Genomic DNA, 17,698 nt, shown 5'->3' with positions numbered 1-17,698 from the left:
ACAATTGATCCGGAACAATTCATCTTATGTTTGCGTCCACGGCACGTAGACGCCCCTCTTCTTTCCCTTAAAGAAAAGGGGGGAAAGGAATTCCGCACTGTTGCGGGCGATTCACGCTAATCTCCGTGCATCCACTCTAGCGTCACTCAATAAAATGTCTCTAGAGATAGCCTTATCGAGCTTCAACACAACCACCCAGGGGATCTTCTTTGGTTTGTAGTTATTTGCTCAAAACCAAGCAATTCTTTCCGAATAGATTTATCTGCACTTTAATGACGGATGAGGCCATCGCTCTGATCTACAAGTTCAGTTGCGTGGGACGTTCTATTTCTCCAAAACGCAATATATGATGATCAAATCGTCTCCCGTCTTTATTTATGATTACGCTGCACTTAGTTTCGGATATTCTCATATATTTCACTCGGGTTTAAACGTCATTACAGTAGGAGAGATCCGTACGTATTGAAATATTAAATACATTATAAATCAAATTTAAACCAGTGAATTATAGTTTAAGTTATTTTATATACTTTAAATAATTTTTATTTAAAAAAATATTTAGGCATTAACTATTGTTTACATTCTTATTTATAATTAGAAAATTCTCATAAAATTTAATTAAGCTGTACTTTAAAAAAGGAACGAATAGTTTTTGTGTGCAAACAGTTAATAATAACCACTCTATTCGTATATTACTGTAAACAATAACCACTTTGTGATATTTTATTTAGAAAGAAAATTATTTTATATATAACTTATTTTTATTAATAGGAGAAAAAAAATCCCGCAACGTCTTCGGTAACGATCCTAGAAATTATTTATAGCTTTCCAATTCAAATTTTATCACACTTTATTGTTTTCTCTCGACCTTAATCTTAAAATTAGCATCTGAATTTCAATTCGCCTCCATTTATCTTGCTAGGAAAAAAGCTTTTTTTTTTTTTTTAGTTTTATAATGAGCCATCGATTTCTGAAAGAAAAAAAAAATGTGACAGCAAACAATAGTAATAATCGATTTACAAATCCCATATCGGGAGAATGAAGCAAACAAGTGAATTTGCTCTTTCTTTCTTTATTATCATCAGAATTTTTCGAATTGATTTTAGTCCCATGAACTAAGAGTAGAATGGTAGTAGAGGCAAGCCTAGTTCTTTATCCAGAGAGAGAGAAAGAGGGGGAAGAAGATAGGAAAAAAAGGACAAGATGATGATGTCCCTGTAGTAACTCGATATCTCAGCATCCGAACTAAATAATACCCGATAAATGAGAAGTCACAGATCAAATTTATTTTTTCTTTTTTTCCTTCACTGACGAACGTCTCACAAGTACTAAATTTAATTTCTCACTCCGTGAAAATTGAAATTTTTTCCCATTCCATCACTTTTTATTTCGATCCACCTTTTTTCGAATTTTCTTACCTCCTGAGGATTGTTACATCTTCCTATTTTCTTTTCACGATTATTAAAAAGTAAAAATTAAATATTATATATATATATATATATTATTGTCAAAATGCTCGAATTATTAATAAAATTCAAATTAAAAATAGATATGGCGAATATAAAGAAGTTTATTTTCGAGCAGTACTTTTGATATTAAACAAATTACTTCTCCGCTAGTTGATGGTACGGAGTTGATCATAAAACATTTCACTTATTAAGAAAGTGGTGCTTTTTTTTTTTAGAGTGGACGGAGCAACAGTTATTGACAGTCGTGGATGGGGAACATTAAAAATCGTTCCATCACGACATCTGCTGCTGTCGTCTTTCTCTATTTGCACGTCGCATCCTTCTGTAATCTAGCAAAATGGAGAACAGATTCGGAAACAATAATTAATTGACAAAGGCGAGAGAAACGACGTTGCAACCCAACGTTCATTTTAAATTTGGTAATATTAAATACGAATTTCTTCGAAAATAATCTTCATTTATAATTACGATTGATAATTGAAGACAAAAGGAAAAAACCGTGAATAAGAAATATTTCTACTAAACATATGGATTAACTAATTGTGAGTGGTAATTTAAAAATAATCCAATAATTGCTCATTTGAATTGCAAATAGTGTCTTCTTGCTAAAATAGTATAATTAAAAATTGTAACCTTCTCTGATGCAAAAAAGGGAGATCTTTTTAAGTAATTATTTTAGAAGGGGAAAAAATTTGTTTAAAAATTAGGCATTTTAGTGTAAATTTTTTTTCCATTTAAGAGGAGGAATGTGGTTGGATTTCAGGTAAATTTCCTGCGCTGGTAATCGACTCATTGCTCTATATAAGACTAATGATTACTCATTCTGTCACCAGCTGTCATTATCACTAAAAAAATCCACCTTCAACGGTTAAGATATTTTTATATTTCGTTCCTGCTGCCACATACCGGATATAAACTATATTAATTTAATATATACACTCACTCTTAAAGTTTCCAGCTAAAATATACAAAGGAAAAAATCTCAATCATGCTTTATAGAACACGTTTTAGGATTTTTTTTCGTATTTACTTCTTGTTAATTCACGGCATGTTTACGTCGGCTTCCCATACTAAATAGGAAAAACGCGAATAAAGAGGTGTCTGTCATCTCCATATTTATGCCGATGATTTCTATAAAGGATTTGTTTTCCAAAACTCTCCATTATCGAGAGCGTGCAATTTGCAATGTCATGAAATATTAACGATCTTCACAAAAGAGATTAACGTCGTCCTCACATTTTGCTTAAGTCGATATGGAAGGGATTAAGCACGAACAATATTTTCCTAAAGTTGATAAAACCGTTTGGTCTCGTCCTAAACAACCTCTTTCGAGGGTGACATTATTTCATTATTTTTTCCCATTACCGGATGCCAAATTAAATTTTTTAGGAAACATTCTGGATACCGTGTAAATTTACCATTGGAAAAGTATTAAAATTTCTTTGATATTTTCCTTTATTTTGATTAAATTCGAATGATCGAAACAATTTACTTTACGGAATCAGAGTTTTAAATGTAATTTTTATGGCTTGGCAATTTTTATGACTGATTTTAATGGGCTAAACTCTTTGAAAGAATCTTTCTGCAATCGTATTTATTTTCTGTTTAAGAATAAATAAATTTCAAGTTGCGAATCTTTTTGTGTTTTTTCTTATAATTCTAATAGAATTACATCTTTAATATATATAAAATTTTATAAACAGGAACTTAATTATGTTTATTTAATTCTGAATATTTCTCTGTTTATACAGTATTTATATTTCTACATAGAGTATTTGACTGAACAATTATGCAAGTCGTTATATTTGGACTGTAAAAAAATATTTTTTAGTTTAATTATTATTCTATTTTAAAATAAATTTTATTATAAAGGAAGAAATGTTCGTAAAGTCTTTAAATTTCGTTAAATTTTATCAAGTCTTATTAATTCGAAGTAAATACTGTATAACATTATGCTGATTTAACCAAATAGAAATAAGTTCGTCAATCATCCTGAATACTTCTAATATCCCTTACTTTCGTCTTAATTTAGAAGAGAAATATATCAATTATAATATGCAAATAATTATATTCCATTTTTAAATTTAATGAAAGTGAGAAATTTAAATGAATTTTTTTGTGTTGTATGCCGGTAAACAAGATAATTAACCTCAATAAGAAGACAGTTTATGTCGAAGAGAGGAAAGAAAACATCCTTCAATGTAGCGAGTGACGTAACTGTATCTTAAGAGGCAATGTGTGCATGGCACCTTCGTGTCATAATGGCAAACAGTCTAACAGAAAATATTTCTCTGATACTAATTTAAAATTCCGAAAAGGAGAAAAAAAATTTATTAAATTAAATATTTTTGGTTAAGCTGTTGAAAATCACTCAGAATAAATTTCTATATGAAACAGGAACGTGTTTAGAAGTAAAACACATTCTGTGTATCAAAGATGGAATTCAAAATGGATAAAAAAAAATTATTTTTATTCTTCTAAATATCGAAGAGATTTAACTCTATTGTTTAGTGGCATAAGAGAGAGATTTATAAATTTAAATAAATAATTTATTAATGTATATACAAATTCACATTTGTGTATAAAGCAGAGATTTTGAATTATATATGACATAGATCTGTAAGTATAAAATCTAATTTGTATAAAATTATCGCATGAATTATTTAAATTTTGAAATTTGATAATTAAATTTTAATATATCTTTAAATAATTTTCTTCTTTGTTACAAAATTATCTCAATTTTTTTCCTTATTAAGTCATTTGGAAAAGTTCAAATCGATAAGCGAATTTATCACAGAAACTTATTAATTATAATAATTCATCTCTATTCAAGATTGTTTGAATAGTCCCGAGTATATATATATAAAATAAAATATGAAAATGCATTTTTCTTACTCTTCATCTCTGAAACGAGAGCTCTTGTAGTTTGTATGATCAAAACAAAATTTTATGATTGCAAATGTTGGAGGAAGAATTGTAACTTGAACTCGTTTTAAAATAAACTTTTTCAATTGAAAAATTGAAAAAAGTTCACATAAAGTGGATACTTTAATACTGAAATAATTTAACTTCTCTACAATTTCTTTAAAATTAAAATTTGTACTTCATACGTTTTAAAATTCTAAATTGTCTCTCGATTGCTATAATATATTCCTAATTGATAAAATAATTGTTTTCTAGCACCGAATAAATTTATTCCTGATATAATTTAAATTCGAAGCTAGCGTCAAATTTCTAAATATATAAAACAACGTGTCAATGCCATTTTTCTCCATCATAAAAAAATTTTTTTATATATATATTTATTCTTTGTAATATCGTAAGGTTGAAGTACACTAAATTTTAGTACAGATTGATCAATATATATAAAAGAAGTGTTGAAGAAAATACTCTAACGTCGTGAACAGTTTTTAAATTTTCTTGTAATGTTAGAGGCAATAACTTATGTGAGACAATATTAATAATGCTAATTAATGTTTCAACATTCTAACATTAATATTACTACAAGAACTTTGAAAATTCTTTTCAATATAAAAAAAATTCTGAAGGAATAATATAGACTGAAATCAATTTATTATATAATTGTAGATGATTTATCAATCTAAATAGCCTAATAGTAACAATTTCAATAATTCTAGTTATTTTATTTTTGATTTTTTAAGAATAATTTTTAAGATTAAATTTGATTCTTTGTATTATTAAAATAAATTTTTGAATATTGTTTTCTCCGTTCTTGTTTATGCTTTCAATTACTTAATGGTTTCATAATTTAAAGAAATATAATAAGGTACCATTATTAAGATTATTTTTGAAGAGATTTAATTAAATGGAAAAGCAATAGAGACATTTACTAAATGAGACATATAAAAACATCTCAAGTTATATAGATAGATGCTATTTTATGTTATATATATAACTTTTATAATCTAATATTTCAGTTTTCTTTTTATTAATTAAGATAATTAATATTCGAAAAATTGGTAATTTCTTCAGTCTAAATTTTTAAAACTGAATCATTAACGAGAAACGGAAAAATAAAATATTTTCTGGCTTATTATTTGATAAATTACATTTCTGTACAGTTTTCGCCTCCAGATATGTAATTATAAACAAATAAAATAGACACAGAATTACACTTTTAAGCAACTAAGTTGACTGTAGAATTTATTATTATTATTTTTTAATTATAGAGATAAGTTTAAATAAAATTTTGCGATAAAAATTAAATATTTAAAAGAACTTTATTTTTTTTTATTTAATTAAAACAATTCTATTAAATATTAAAAAAGTATTTTATATTTTGTTTCTGTACTGTACAAATGAAATAGAATTTTAATTAGTGTAGGTACTGTACGTGTATAGATACTGTAGGCCTATATCTGTGTTTGAATTTATGATTTAGGATGTATAATTTTTTTACATTCTTCATTATAACGAGGAAAGGGCTTGTAGTATGAAATCAAATCATTCCAGAAATGCCCTTGTTTATCTCAGTTTCCCTTATTTTTCGAAATATTGGCAGTTAAAGTTGACAACGAATGCAAGAAAAGACTAAAACCAAATCTGTCCACATACCTCCTCTGTAGCAGAGTGGTTAATTACTCTGCTACAGAGGATCCTTGTAAGATATGGAATATAGATTCAAAGAATCTTGTAAGATATAGAATAAGGATTCCCAATCCTTTTCTTGTATTGACTCCTATATAGAAGATATTCTTTTTCAATAGACTTCCCCTTAACATCTTTCTTATTTTCCAAGATTTTCATAATATATCAAGTAAATTATTGAATCAGTTAAAGAATTTCCCATTTGATTGTTGTTATTCTTATTTGAAAATTATCTGAAGTTCTCGAAAACGTACAATGAGTATCTGATTTTTCCATCTACTCCAATTGATCCCTTAAGTTCCATTGACCCCCAAGAGGTCTACATCGACCTCATTATGAAACCCTGATATAGAATATAGGTATCTTGAATCATTGTATGGTATAGAACTAGTTTATAAACAATTATGCAGTCTCATTAACTCCTGTTGCTATTCTATACTTTCCTATTAAATTACATGGAAGATTTTAAGCATATATTAAGACAGGACAATTTAATTTAAAATATTACATAAAGATTTAATTATATTAAATTTATGTTTAAATTAAATGCTCTAACGTAAACGTTTAATTTAGTTTTATAGTTAAATATATAATTAAAAGTCTTAATTCCCGTATATAAAAATAATTCAATATGTTTAAAAATATTACGTAAATCTTAGCTATAAACTACAGGACTGTAATATATTCTGTAGAATTACTAGGCGAAATATATTCTGCTCGAATCTTTCGGTTTCTATAAAACCGAAAGATTCCAGTAGAATATATTTCGTACATTAACAACTTGACGAAAATCATACGAATCTTTTGTGCCATTTTGAATTGCAAATTTGAATTTTTAATCGAATTTGGATTTCCGCTTGGCTACTCGATTTGTCATTCATAATTTAACCAATTTCATTGACTAAATGATTAATGACGGAAAGAAACTTTAACCAATTTCGACGACCAAATGCAATGCTAACGAATGCAAGCTCTGAAACTGTACTGTACGTCCAAGTGATACGAAAATTAAAAGTTTGCGATTTGTTTGTTTAGATTAAAAAGTTCTTTTCATAAATTTTCGATAAAATTTTAATTCTAGGCCATCCTTACTGTTGGCCTGTTACATATACTGTTATATATTTCACATCCTCTTTACACGTCTCGAGTCAACCGATCGAAACTTTTTCTATTGAACTAACATTTGAAGGTTTTACATAAAAGGTAAAAAGTAGACCGATAGAGAAGACCAATAAAAAGAAGGGAAAAATTTTTTAAAATTTTATTCTGTATACATTAAGTGTATTTTATATTTTATAAAGTTTAAATAAAGTAAGAAAGAAAACTTAAATTTTTTATTTATTATTTCATTGCTTCCTGTAATAAGTAATTTAGAATAGGCTGTTTAATATAATTTAATCAGTTTTATTGATTATAATTTCTAATAATAAATACCGATAGAGTATAAAAGGCGTTTTTAAAAATTTCCAATTCATGATTTTGAGCTTTCAAATATCCATTGCTGGATTACTCACTAGATACTTGAGGAACAAGTCAAGGGGCTCCGAAGTTGGAAAAAATAAAACAATTTTGCCGTTGCAATTGTATACCATAATTTAAAAATAGTTTTATAACTACAATTGGACATTATTAGTTTAAGATGGCGTAAAATTATATAGATGCCCCCTAATCTTTTGCGTCTAGGGATTTCGGAAGGTCTTAATTCACCACTACATATATCTTTCAATTTTTTTTGTCTCTTTTTCATTTTCTAAGTACTCTAATGGATACATTGTTAACTGGCTTATTGTCAAAACTGAAGCCATAGTCAAGGCTTTATTAATCGAAATGTCACAAAATAGGAAAAGCTTAAGTAAATATTAAAGTGTATATATATATGAATGAATTTAATATGAATAATTTCACACACGTGAAGACCTTTATGTTTCTTCCAATTGTCCTTAACACCACAGGAATAAGAATGTCACAAGGTTAAGGTCGACGTTTATTTTGAGACATTTTTCGCCTCAAAATAAAGATTTTTGTAACTTTATAAAGACTTTTATGTTTCTTCTACTTTTAAAAAGAATTACAAGATTTTGATTTTAAAAAATAAACTTATTATATATATTACATACAAATATCAGTTTGAAAATCAATCTCTGACAGTAGTTTATAACAAAAGGAAATATAATGAATGTGAATAATGAAGTAAATTGTCTCTCAACGAATTTTTTATATTTCAATTTTATATTTCATGATTATATAAACAAATTCTACTAAAAATAATGTATATTATGAATTTTGCCTGACAGAGTTTTGATACAGAAAACGCATTTTACCGTAACTTAGAAGGAATTATAATAGGCCTTTAATTACAAAACCCGATGATTATTAAACGCCAGCACAGTGCATTAATTACGGAAAAGTGGGTTACAATACATAATAATTAACAATTCATGAAGATTCAATAACTTCCGATTTAACAATACGGGGTATTTAGAAGTAGCCTAATTCATACAAGTTGTTAGGACCAAGTTCATCCTTTATTGTTCTCCATTAATGCTATGTTTAAAGCATCCAAAGCGGTCGAGGGTTTGAAATTTCGGATAACAATGCTCCGGATAATTGTCTAATAAAAGGAAGTATGGAGTTTAGCCACCGACTTAATAACCAACGTGTTTCTTGACTGTAAACACAAATATGTCGATATTAAATCGTCAAAGTTTATATTGGGTTATAGAGTTTGATGTAAACAAATATATGAAAAGGTCGTTATGAATATTTAAATGAAAATATTCTGGAGATAAATATAAGTGCCAACTCGATAAAGTATGTGGAAGAAAAACAAGCGTTGATCGAAGTAGAGCGAAACGGCTACTCTCTCCTCTCTCTCTCTTCCCTCCATCACACCTCATATCACAATGTCGTATTTCACCTTGATCCCAGAGTTGGGTTAAACCCCGCGTCATATCGGTAGAGATGACTCAGGAAGTGATATTTTTCCGTCCGTCAATAGCCAGTCGAAGTTTTATACCGGAAGTAATTTCCTTCTAGTGAACTCCGCATCCGGTCTACAGATACACCTCACGTGACAGATCGAAGTGAGGAAGGTTTTATAGAACTATAATCCCCAGTCGATACAGAAGAGAAACAGAAAAGTCGAAATCGTTCCAATAATAAGGAGGAATGGAGAGGTCTTTTTATATATATCTTCCCAGAGCTAGTTGAATATGCAGCCTTTCCAATTTAACTTCTGGTGTGATAGGATAAGAAATATGAGAGCAACATAGCAAAAATAACTGGTTATTTTATTATGAAAAGGGTCATTTCAAAAGACAGATGATGGATTTTCCTCAAAAAATCATTATTTACATAGAAAATTTTTTTGTCATATTCATACGTAATTTCCATTCTTTTAAAGAGGAACGTTTAAATTAAATTTTATTCGTGTCGATATTTTTAAAACCAAATTTATCATCCTCGAAACTTTCTATGAATTTTTAATATGATAAAAAAAGGGAATGGATTTATTCAATATGGAGTAAACGAAGCCGTAAAATGTGATCAATATTTTGAGCCGAGTTTCGTTTTGTGTATGTAACCTATATAAAAGATAACGAAGATTTATTATGCAAATATTAACAGCTTTAAATGAATAGATTTTAAAATCGATGCTGGAAAATTACATTTATTTTAATAGGTTCCTCGTATATTAAAAATATAAATTGTGCATAAATTTTTAAATACCTCTATTCCTTAGTAAATGTTTTAAATTTATTTATTTATTATAACCAGTAAAAATAACTGCGAATAAATGTAATTTANTAAGGTTGCTTTTATTGCATGTAATGATGTATTGTATTTTAAAATCAATTTTCATTTAAAATATCTGTTTTTTTTATATTAAAACTGAAATAATTTCGCTTGTGTATCGTAATAATTATTTTCTTAAATTTAATTTCAATTTTCTTACATCGAATTATGTAAAATAAGAAAATTATCGTTTAAAAAATTTCTTACTTTTCAATGAATTCTAATTACATTTTGTTATTCGTAGTTGAAAACATTATAAACTATCAATAAATTGGTCGAATGTTACGACTGGATATGTCGTTGCGCGTTATTCTCTTTAGCTTTGATCGTTTATATTGTAGGAAGAGTAACTGACGATAGTTTACTCTTAATGGACGATGCCATTTACAAACTTGTCACTCGTTATAATTTGCAACATAAATTCTACTATTTATTGTTTAATTTATATCACGATACATAGATCAATGGTTTAGAAAGTTTCGACGATTATTTAGAGAATTTCAAAGGCTACTTTAACATTTCTAAATAGCTTTTTAATTAATTAAAATTCAACGAGCAATTTGCGTTATTATTTAAATGATTGCCGAAAATGATTTATGGACAAGTAAAAGGGGAGGGGAAAAAGAAAAAATAATAAAAAAAAAAACAAGTGCAACACGAAATGAGAAATAGCTTATGAAAAGTGACACAAATTTAGTCTTTAATTAGAATTTAAAATTATTCTTCGGAACAAAAAATCTTAATGTTACTCATTATATTTTAATTCATGTTTGCATCATCGAGCGATAAATTGCCGTTTCGTTCGGTTCAAACGAGCGTATCTCGATTTAAACATGATTCATCACTCATCGAAGAAGTTTACAAGTCGTGAGAAATATTTATCAATATGACAGACAGAAATAAGATTAAGAAAACAAGGAAAAACGACGACAATCTTCCCAACATAAGACAATATCAGTTTAGCCCCGAGCATCACGCATCGTAATTAGTACTTGTTTAAACTAGATGGACAGAGAGAAAGAGAGAGAGTAATCAAACCAATAATTACATAAAAAAATATTAAGCAGACAATCTAATGAGAAAAAAAAAATAAGAAGTGGAAGAATGATAGAAAGAAAGGCTTTACATCTAATCATATTTGGCGATAATACAAGACGGCATTAGAAGGAGATTACCTTTTGGATTTCGTTGTACTTCATTGCCGGAGGGAGATGAAATGATGAATACACCTTTCGATATTCTAGAGAAAAAAAAAATTGGTCATTACGTCTTTAACAAATGAAACAATTGTTCGGAGTAAAATTGAAAAAAAAAAAAAAGAAAAAACTTTTAATACGAGAATGACGTATGCCAGATGAAATTTCTTATTGCTACAAGAACAATTTTAAAATTGCTAAAATTATTTTCGGAACCTTTTGATGGATGTATTATAAAATATAACACAGCTTCGGATTTTTTTCCTTTCTTTTTCTTTTTTTAATAGAAGAATGTTGAATTGGATAGAATTTTTTTTTATTATCAAGAGTCATTTATAGTTAAAAAGATTTGTATTAAAATTTTAACACTTTTGATCTTATTATGGTAGAAAAATTAGCTGATTTTTATATACTTTTATCCATTAACTTTTCATTGTTTAGAATATTGATCATCGTCATTTTTAAATCTTGTTATTATACCTTAGAGGCAAACAAAGAAATTTTAAAATCTCAGGTATTCGATATTCTAAAGCAATCCTTCATTAGGAGTTGGAAATAAGGTGTTAATGAAATTATTTAATTATTAAAAAATTTTCTTCATTTGTGTATGGGTTTAAAAACCGTTTCGCTTCAAAGAGAAAAGAAGTATTGTAATTACGAAAACTAATCAAATTACGTTCATGTTTTATTCTATTACTTGATAGTTCACTTAACACACATTACGGTTGCCATATTTTTCGTAATTGTTGCTGACGTGTAAAGGTAAAAAAAGAGGAAAAAAAAACCAAGTTTTTTTTAGTCTCGAGCGTGCTATACTGGTTTTCTTATCGTTCATTATGTCTTTAAATTATTTACAGGATAATAAAGAATATGTGAGTATTTATAAGTGTTTCACAGGGAGAGTTACGCGTTTACAAACAAGTTTTTTTTTGTTTTTTTCGTTATCTTTGAAGAAGTATTGACTCAATTAAATTCTTATCAAAGGTGTTTTGTAAAGCGAAATGATCTTAATCAGTAATTAAAACAAATATCAAATGAATTATACACATTTTACTCCATTAAATACAGTCCTATTCGTTGTGTAAAATGTTTGTTTATATAAATTTAAAGACCAATACGTAATACACTTTTCATGTTTATAAATGTAATAAATTTAATTTTTTTTAAAAATATTTAATTCCCGATATTTATGCAACGTTATTTTTCTTCTGTCTTTTTTAGGAAATATCACCGAAAAGAAAATCGTTACGTAAGCCGAAGCCAAAGTTATGGTCGTGATTCGTATAAAATCAGGCCTTGTAATGTGAGATCGCCTTTTCCGGATTTTCCGTATCATCCGTTTTCACATTATAGTAGTACCGAATCGTTAACCAGCTGTTGGTCCAATTGCACAACTTTAGAAGAAGATCAACTCGTATATCCTGCTCGTTCGGTTCCTGACCTCGATCAAGTCGGAGACATGGTGACAAGAAAATTCAAAAAGGGTTCGGTTTACGAAACGCTGGCCACCAAGAGCGGGCTAGATTTTGCTCCAGTAATTCAAGGTCGGCCATACTGGGAAAGAAGAGAGCAGCACACCGAGGAGTTTGCCCATAACCGAAAGTTAATAAATAACAAATGTGACGTAAACATACGGCACGAGACGGAAAAAATAACAAAGAAAGTGTCTTCCGGTATCCATTGTAAGTATCAGAAAGACGAAGAAAAGCAAATATCACCTCCACCTCCACCAGTTCGAAATTCATCCAGTCTCAAGTACATCCGACACCAACCCCAAACGCACGAAAAGTATCCGTCTTGGCCAGCTGTTCCCACATCCGAGTCGGATTCTTCCAATTCCGCATTATCGTCTTCAAAATCATCTCCAGCTGCTACGAGTCACCGTTCTAATTCTTGGACGGAACAAACTAATTATCCCAAGGAAAGGATAGCTTACTGTCGACCTAAAAAATGTTATAAGATATCTCCAAATCAATTACAGCCCGTATTGGAAAGATCGGTTCTGGAAAACGGCAATCGACAACAAAAACACGAAGTAGGTAATTTAGAAAATTCCCTGAAAGAGGCTCTACACTCTGATCCCATAGATTTGGATAGCTTATGTAGATCATATTACCCACGCCAGACATTAACTGTTTCTCGTGATTACAATATCCATTCTCCTCCGGAACGTGATGTGCCAAGACCAACCGTTCACGATAGAACTCGTAAACACCCGGAAAACAATCAATCGTGTTACTGGAATAATGGACCCGATAGTTGCACCCCTCTTCTGGATAGATTGAGACTGGAGAGTGAAGTAATGCCTTCTAACTGGTCACCTCAAGTAGAATTGGAAACACCCAGCGAAACGGGAAACGAGAGCGTGGACGGCAGTAACAGCAGCCAGGAAACATTAAAATGGCACGGTTCTTGCAGCGATCTTAGTTGTTCCAATAAATCATCCATTTTTGATAGTGGCCGATCTACTCTTCCAGACAGATTATCTCCTCAGTCATGCGATAGCAGCACATCACAGATCGTTCACAGTTCACGAGTGGAGCCCGCTCAGAGGCACGATTCCGAAAGTGTACTTTATTACTTATCACCCGTAAGAAGTAACAAAAACGACGACAGAAAGAACTTTTCCACTTCCTTCCCAGGATTTTCTAGAAACGGATGCGACTCTAATTACTATTCCACTCCAGATAACATCAGCAAACTAAAAGTTTCCGAGCGATCTTGCGACATCAATAGATTGAAACACGAAAATGAATGCGAAACGAAGCATCAGAAGTATCAATATTTGGATCCGGAAAAGAGACATCGCATATCCGATCCGGAATTAAAAGCCATTCAGAAACAAGCAGTTTTGTCTTTCTATCACAGACAAACAGCTGCACAAACAAACACATCGAACGGAGGAGACATGCCCGTTCCCCACGAATCTCCTCCAATTTCACCAGGAAGAATGAAATGGAATCAGTGGGGAGATAATAAACTGGATAAAGTACCCGAACATGCAGTTTTGGCCACGGATCCACTCTCGAGAACAACCATTAGAGGTAATAAGACTCCAGAAGAATTCAGAAATTTGGAGAATCAATTAAGTTTATCCGTTCCAAACTTGAACGAAGTAGCTCTTCCTCATCATCAAATATCTAGTCAACAAACTACGGGGATTAGAAGTCAATCTTTTATGGATGAACCTATCGTAAGTAATTTTTTACTCGTTTTATTCGTTTTTTTTTTTGTTGAATGTGTATAGCCATATCTACTTCATAATATATAATATATATAGATGAGATTTCATTTTAACATTATCAATATGGTTGTAAAATATCTATCACTAGAGACTATCGATTTTATTTGATGTATGTTATTGTTTGATTCATTCCAAATCCCACTATTTTTATAAAAGACTTGCCATTTATTTTCTCTTCTATCGATTTATTATAGTCCAGAGCATTTACTATAAACTATTATTTGTGAAGAATGTAAGTTTAAATTTTCACGCGAAAACAGGGGAAATCGTGAAAGAATACTTCATTTTTTCTTCTATTTTTTATTGTATTATTCTAAAGATCACGACTCTGGTATTGTCTGTAAATTTTATATACTGTGTTAAGAGAAAATTTGTATTGTTAAATATCAATTAAATCAACCTAAATCTAACTCTTTATAAGTCGAAAAAGAGAAGTGTAATGTATAAAAAACGAGGGGAGTAGTTTATTTGGTAAGATTAGTCAAATCTTATTTCACTATCCATTCAAATAGAGTTAAAGGTTTGGTTATTTCGAGTCAGAGAATATTTCGAGTGACATGTTTACAACCAACCGTTCGACCATTTTGTCTGCTTGCTACACAAAAATTATCGTCTGCAACCTGTTTCTCCAACAATAATAAAGAAAAATGTCTTCCTCCGTCGTCTTACAGCTACTCTTTTCCGTTCTCGTACTAGACATTTATTGCCATCTCTGCCCACTTCTTGTTTATCCTCCTGCTCCGGCATTAATATCTGTTAGTTTCCGTAACGTCATAGCAACGCTCTGACACCAGTCGTATTAAGAGAAGAGATGGGTTGATTGGGACTCTTGGCAGCTGACAATCTTGCTTCCACGTCTTTAGCTTGTAAAGGAATTCGATGGTTCAATATTTTCTCATATATTCGAAATAGCTTTACCTAAGAAAAGCTCGTTGGCCCCGGGATTATATTGAATGATAATTGATAAGTCGGGTTGTCATTATAACGGATTGTTGCGGTAATCGATAAAAAGAGGGAGATTTAACTCGAATTGGATGTTTTTGCACCTTTTCCCGCCAAAGGGAACGGTTTGTTGGCCAATGGTAATAAAAGAGGTTACACTCGTAACAGCTTTCTCCAACTCATCTAACTTTGGCCGCCGTTTGCTCCGGGCTATTCCTGCTTAATTTCTCTAGTGTGCCTGGCTAAGCACACATTCTGTTTTCGCCAACCACAATATCCCTTCGCTTCGAAATTTGCTGGCTTTTATCTCCCGACATGTAACACTTTAATTAAAACGATCATAAATAAAGATAAATTATTAAGATTATCTTTTGTAAGAGAAAAGTTTGGCGTATCCTTCCTGTGAAACGGTACAGCAGAAAGTACTCTTCATCCAATTGAGAGCTTTCCGTCAGATTCCGAAGTCAATTGGGACTTAAGAAAGTGACAAGAAGACTGACTTCACCGCACGGCAGCTGTGCATCTCGACCAGAAGCCAAATTGCCAGGGGCCGAGATCTGTCAGCCTGGTATAGAGACTTGGAGTGAGAAGTAATGAGCTGTCGTAGCGTTTGACGGTAAACTCTTCTGCTTCTAGATTGTTAGAGCCTTCTTTTTTATTGTCATTTGTTTGCAGAAATCACGTTATAGTGCGGCGTCTGGCAAAACTGGATTTCCGAAATCGCCCGCTTTACAGTCTTTGCTAAGGTATTAGTAATGGCAGATTCCTGTTTTATAAATCGACGAGGATTTTGCTTGACAGAATTCCAAAACGGAATTTCTTTTTTCTTTCTTTCTTCTTCTTCTGTCAATTAAGTTCGCAGCGGGCGTTGGTTTATACGAAACAATATGTTTATAGTTTTTTTTTCAATTTTTGTCACAATTGTCAATTAAAGTCTTGTTTCTTTAAAAAACAGAAAAAGATTTATTGTAAATCTAAAAGAATTACTGTATTTTAATAGTAAAAACATTTTGTATAGTTAAATAGCGAATTAGATATTTAATTATTAACTAAGTATTAATCATCAGTAATAGCAGATCAGGTGTTTAAATGGTGCGGTTCACAGATGACCTTTTGCAAGTCCTCTTGGCAAAAAAAAGTAATAATTTTCTAATATTTCAAACAAAAGTTCGAAATATTTGAATATGCAAGTCATGTGTTTATATATAATAAACAATTCACGGGAACATATAAATAATTTTTGCATGAGGTGGCCTAAGAGACACACGTTACTGGTATTAGTAACAGCCATTGTGTAGTTCAGATTTCAACGAGTGATCTTCTAACTAATTCATTCGCCGAATATTTATATTTAAGGATAAGTGGAGTGGAAAATTAATATAAATAACTCCAAAACAATAAAGAATTGAAGATAGTTTTGATGAGATAAAAATAGTTTTTTTTCTCATATTTAAAAAAATTCATTTTAAAAATTACGCGATAAGATTAATTGTTAAGATCAAGGTTATAATTTAGTAAGATCATTTATATGATTTTGTTTATAAAGANATTGTGCATAAATTTTTAAATACCTCTATTCCTTAGTAAATGTTTTAAATTTATTTATTTATTATAACCAGTAAAAATAACTGCGAATAAATGTAATTTATAATGTTTCTCAAAATTATTTCAAATTGTTATCTTTGTTATTTAAGCATAAACTTTAATAAGGTAGAGATTTGAAAGAAAAAAAATTGCGAATTTAATCTATTTTATCATAAATTAAATTTATATTCTAAGAAAAGCATTTTTTAAAAATTGATATTGCTAAAAGCAAGCATAAAAGGTTTCTTGTAGTTCGATATTAGATTTAGGATAAGATTAAATAATATATCTTAGAAATTAATCCAGATGATGAATAGAAGCAAGTCCTATCCTTAGCTTTACATTTGTGTGTAGAAGGTTTTCATTCTACATCATGTTGTAAACTACAAACCTTCTATAGATTCAAGTTCGTTATGGTTGGATAATCCTCTTTCAGGCTTTGTCTGATTGGAGAAATAGAGGGATAGAAGCCTCTTAGATTGGTATAATCCCTCTAATAAGTCAAGGTATTTTTTCCTTATCTCTTCCATACTAATGGCAAATACGACAAACCTCTCATTAAATTCTTGTTCTTTTCTTATCCTAGTAATCCATATCCGTACTTAGTTATATCTCGAATACTTAGAACTTAAATCTATAGTAATCGATCGATATTTATTACGTGGATCTATAATTATAATCGAAATTTTAAACGTTATAATTTAATGATGGTAATTTAATACAAAGTTATTCCTCAAATTTTGCTATTATTTTCAAACAAAAGCATCCATTAATGACTCGAGGAATCAAATCAAGTTTATTCAATAGCTATAATTCTGATTAATGATACCAATTCTGAATATAAGTTATATATCTCTGGA

The 17,698-nt window shown here is 30.0% G+C and overlaps 1 protein-coding gene across 4 annotated transcripts in view; it reads left to right on the top strand.

Moving 5' to 3' along the window:
- The window catches only part of LOC111639241, a 230,629-nt gene extending 214,000 nt beyond the window's left edge, over nucleotides 1–16,629 (top strand). For all 4 annotated transcript variants that reach the window (XM_023385052.1, XM_023385053.1, XM_023385054.1 and 1 more), the window contains one exon: nucleotides 12,290–16,629. In XM_023385052.1, the coding sequence (XP_023240820.1) occupies nucleotides 12,290–14,315 (2,026 nt within the window). In that variant the 3' untranslated portion in view covers nucleotides 14,316–16,629. The remainder of the gene's footprint in view (nucleotides 1–12,289) is intronic.
- The last annotated feature ends 1,069 nt before the right edge of the window (nucleotides 16,630–17,698 follow it).

Source organism: Centruroides sculpturatus, unplaced genomic scaffold (assembly GCF_000671375.1).
Source record: "Centruroides sculpturatus isolate CEXI.00-Female unplaced genomic scaffold, Cexi_2.0 scaffold1119, whole genome shotgun sequence".
Classification (NCBI taxonomy): domain Eukaryota; kingdom Metazoa; phylum Arthropoda; class Arachnida; order Scorpiones; family Buthidae; genus Centruroides; species Centruroides sculpturatus.
The sequence above is the reverse complement of the archived record's forward strand: the minus strand, read 5'-3'. Positions and strand labels throughout refer to the sequence as shown.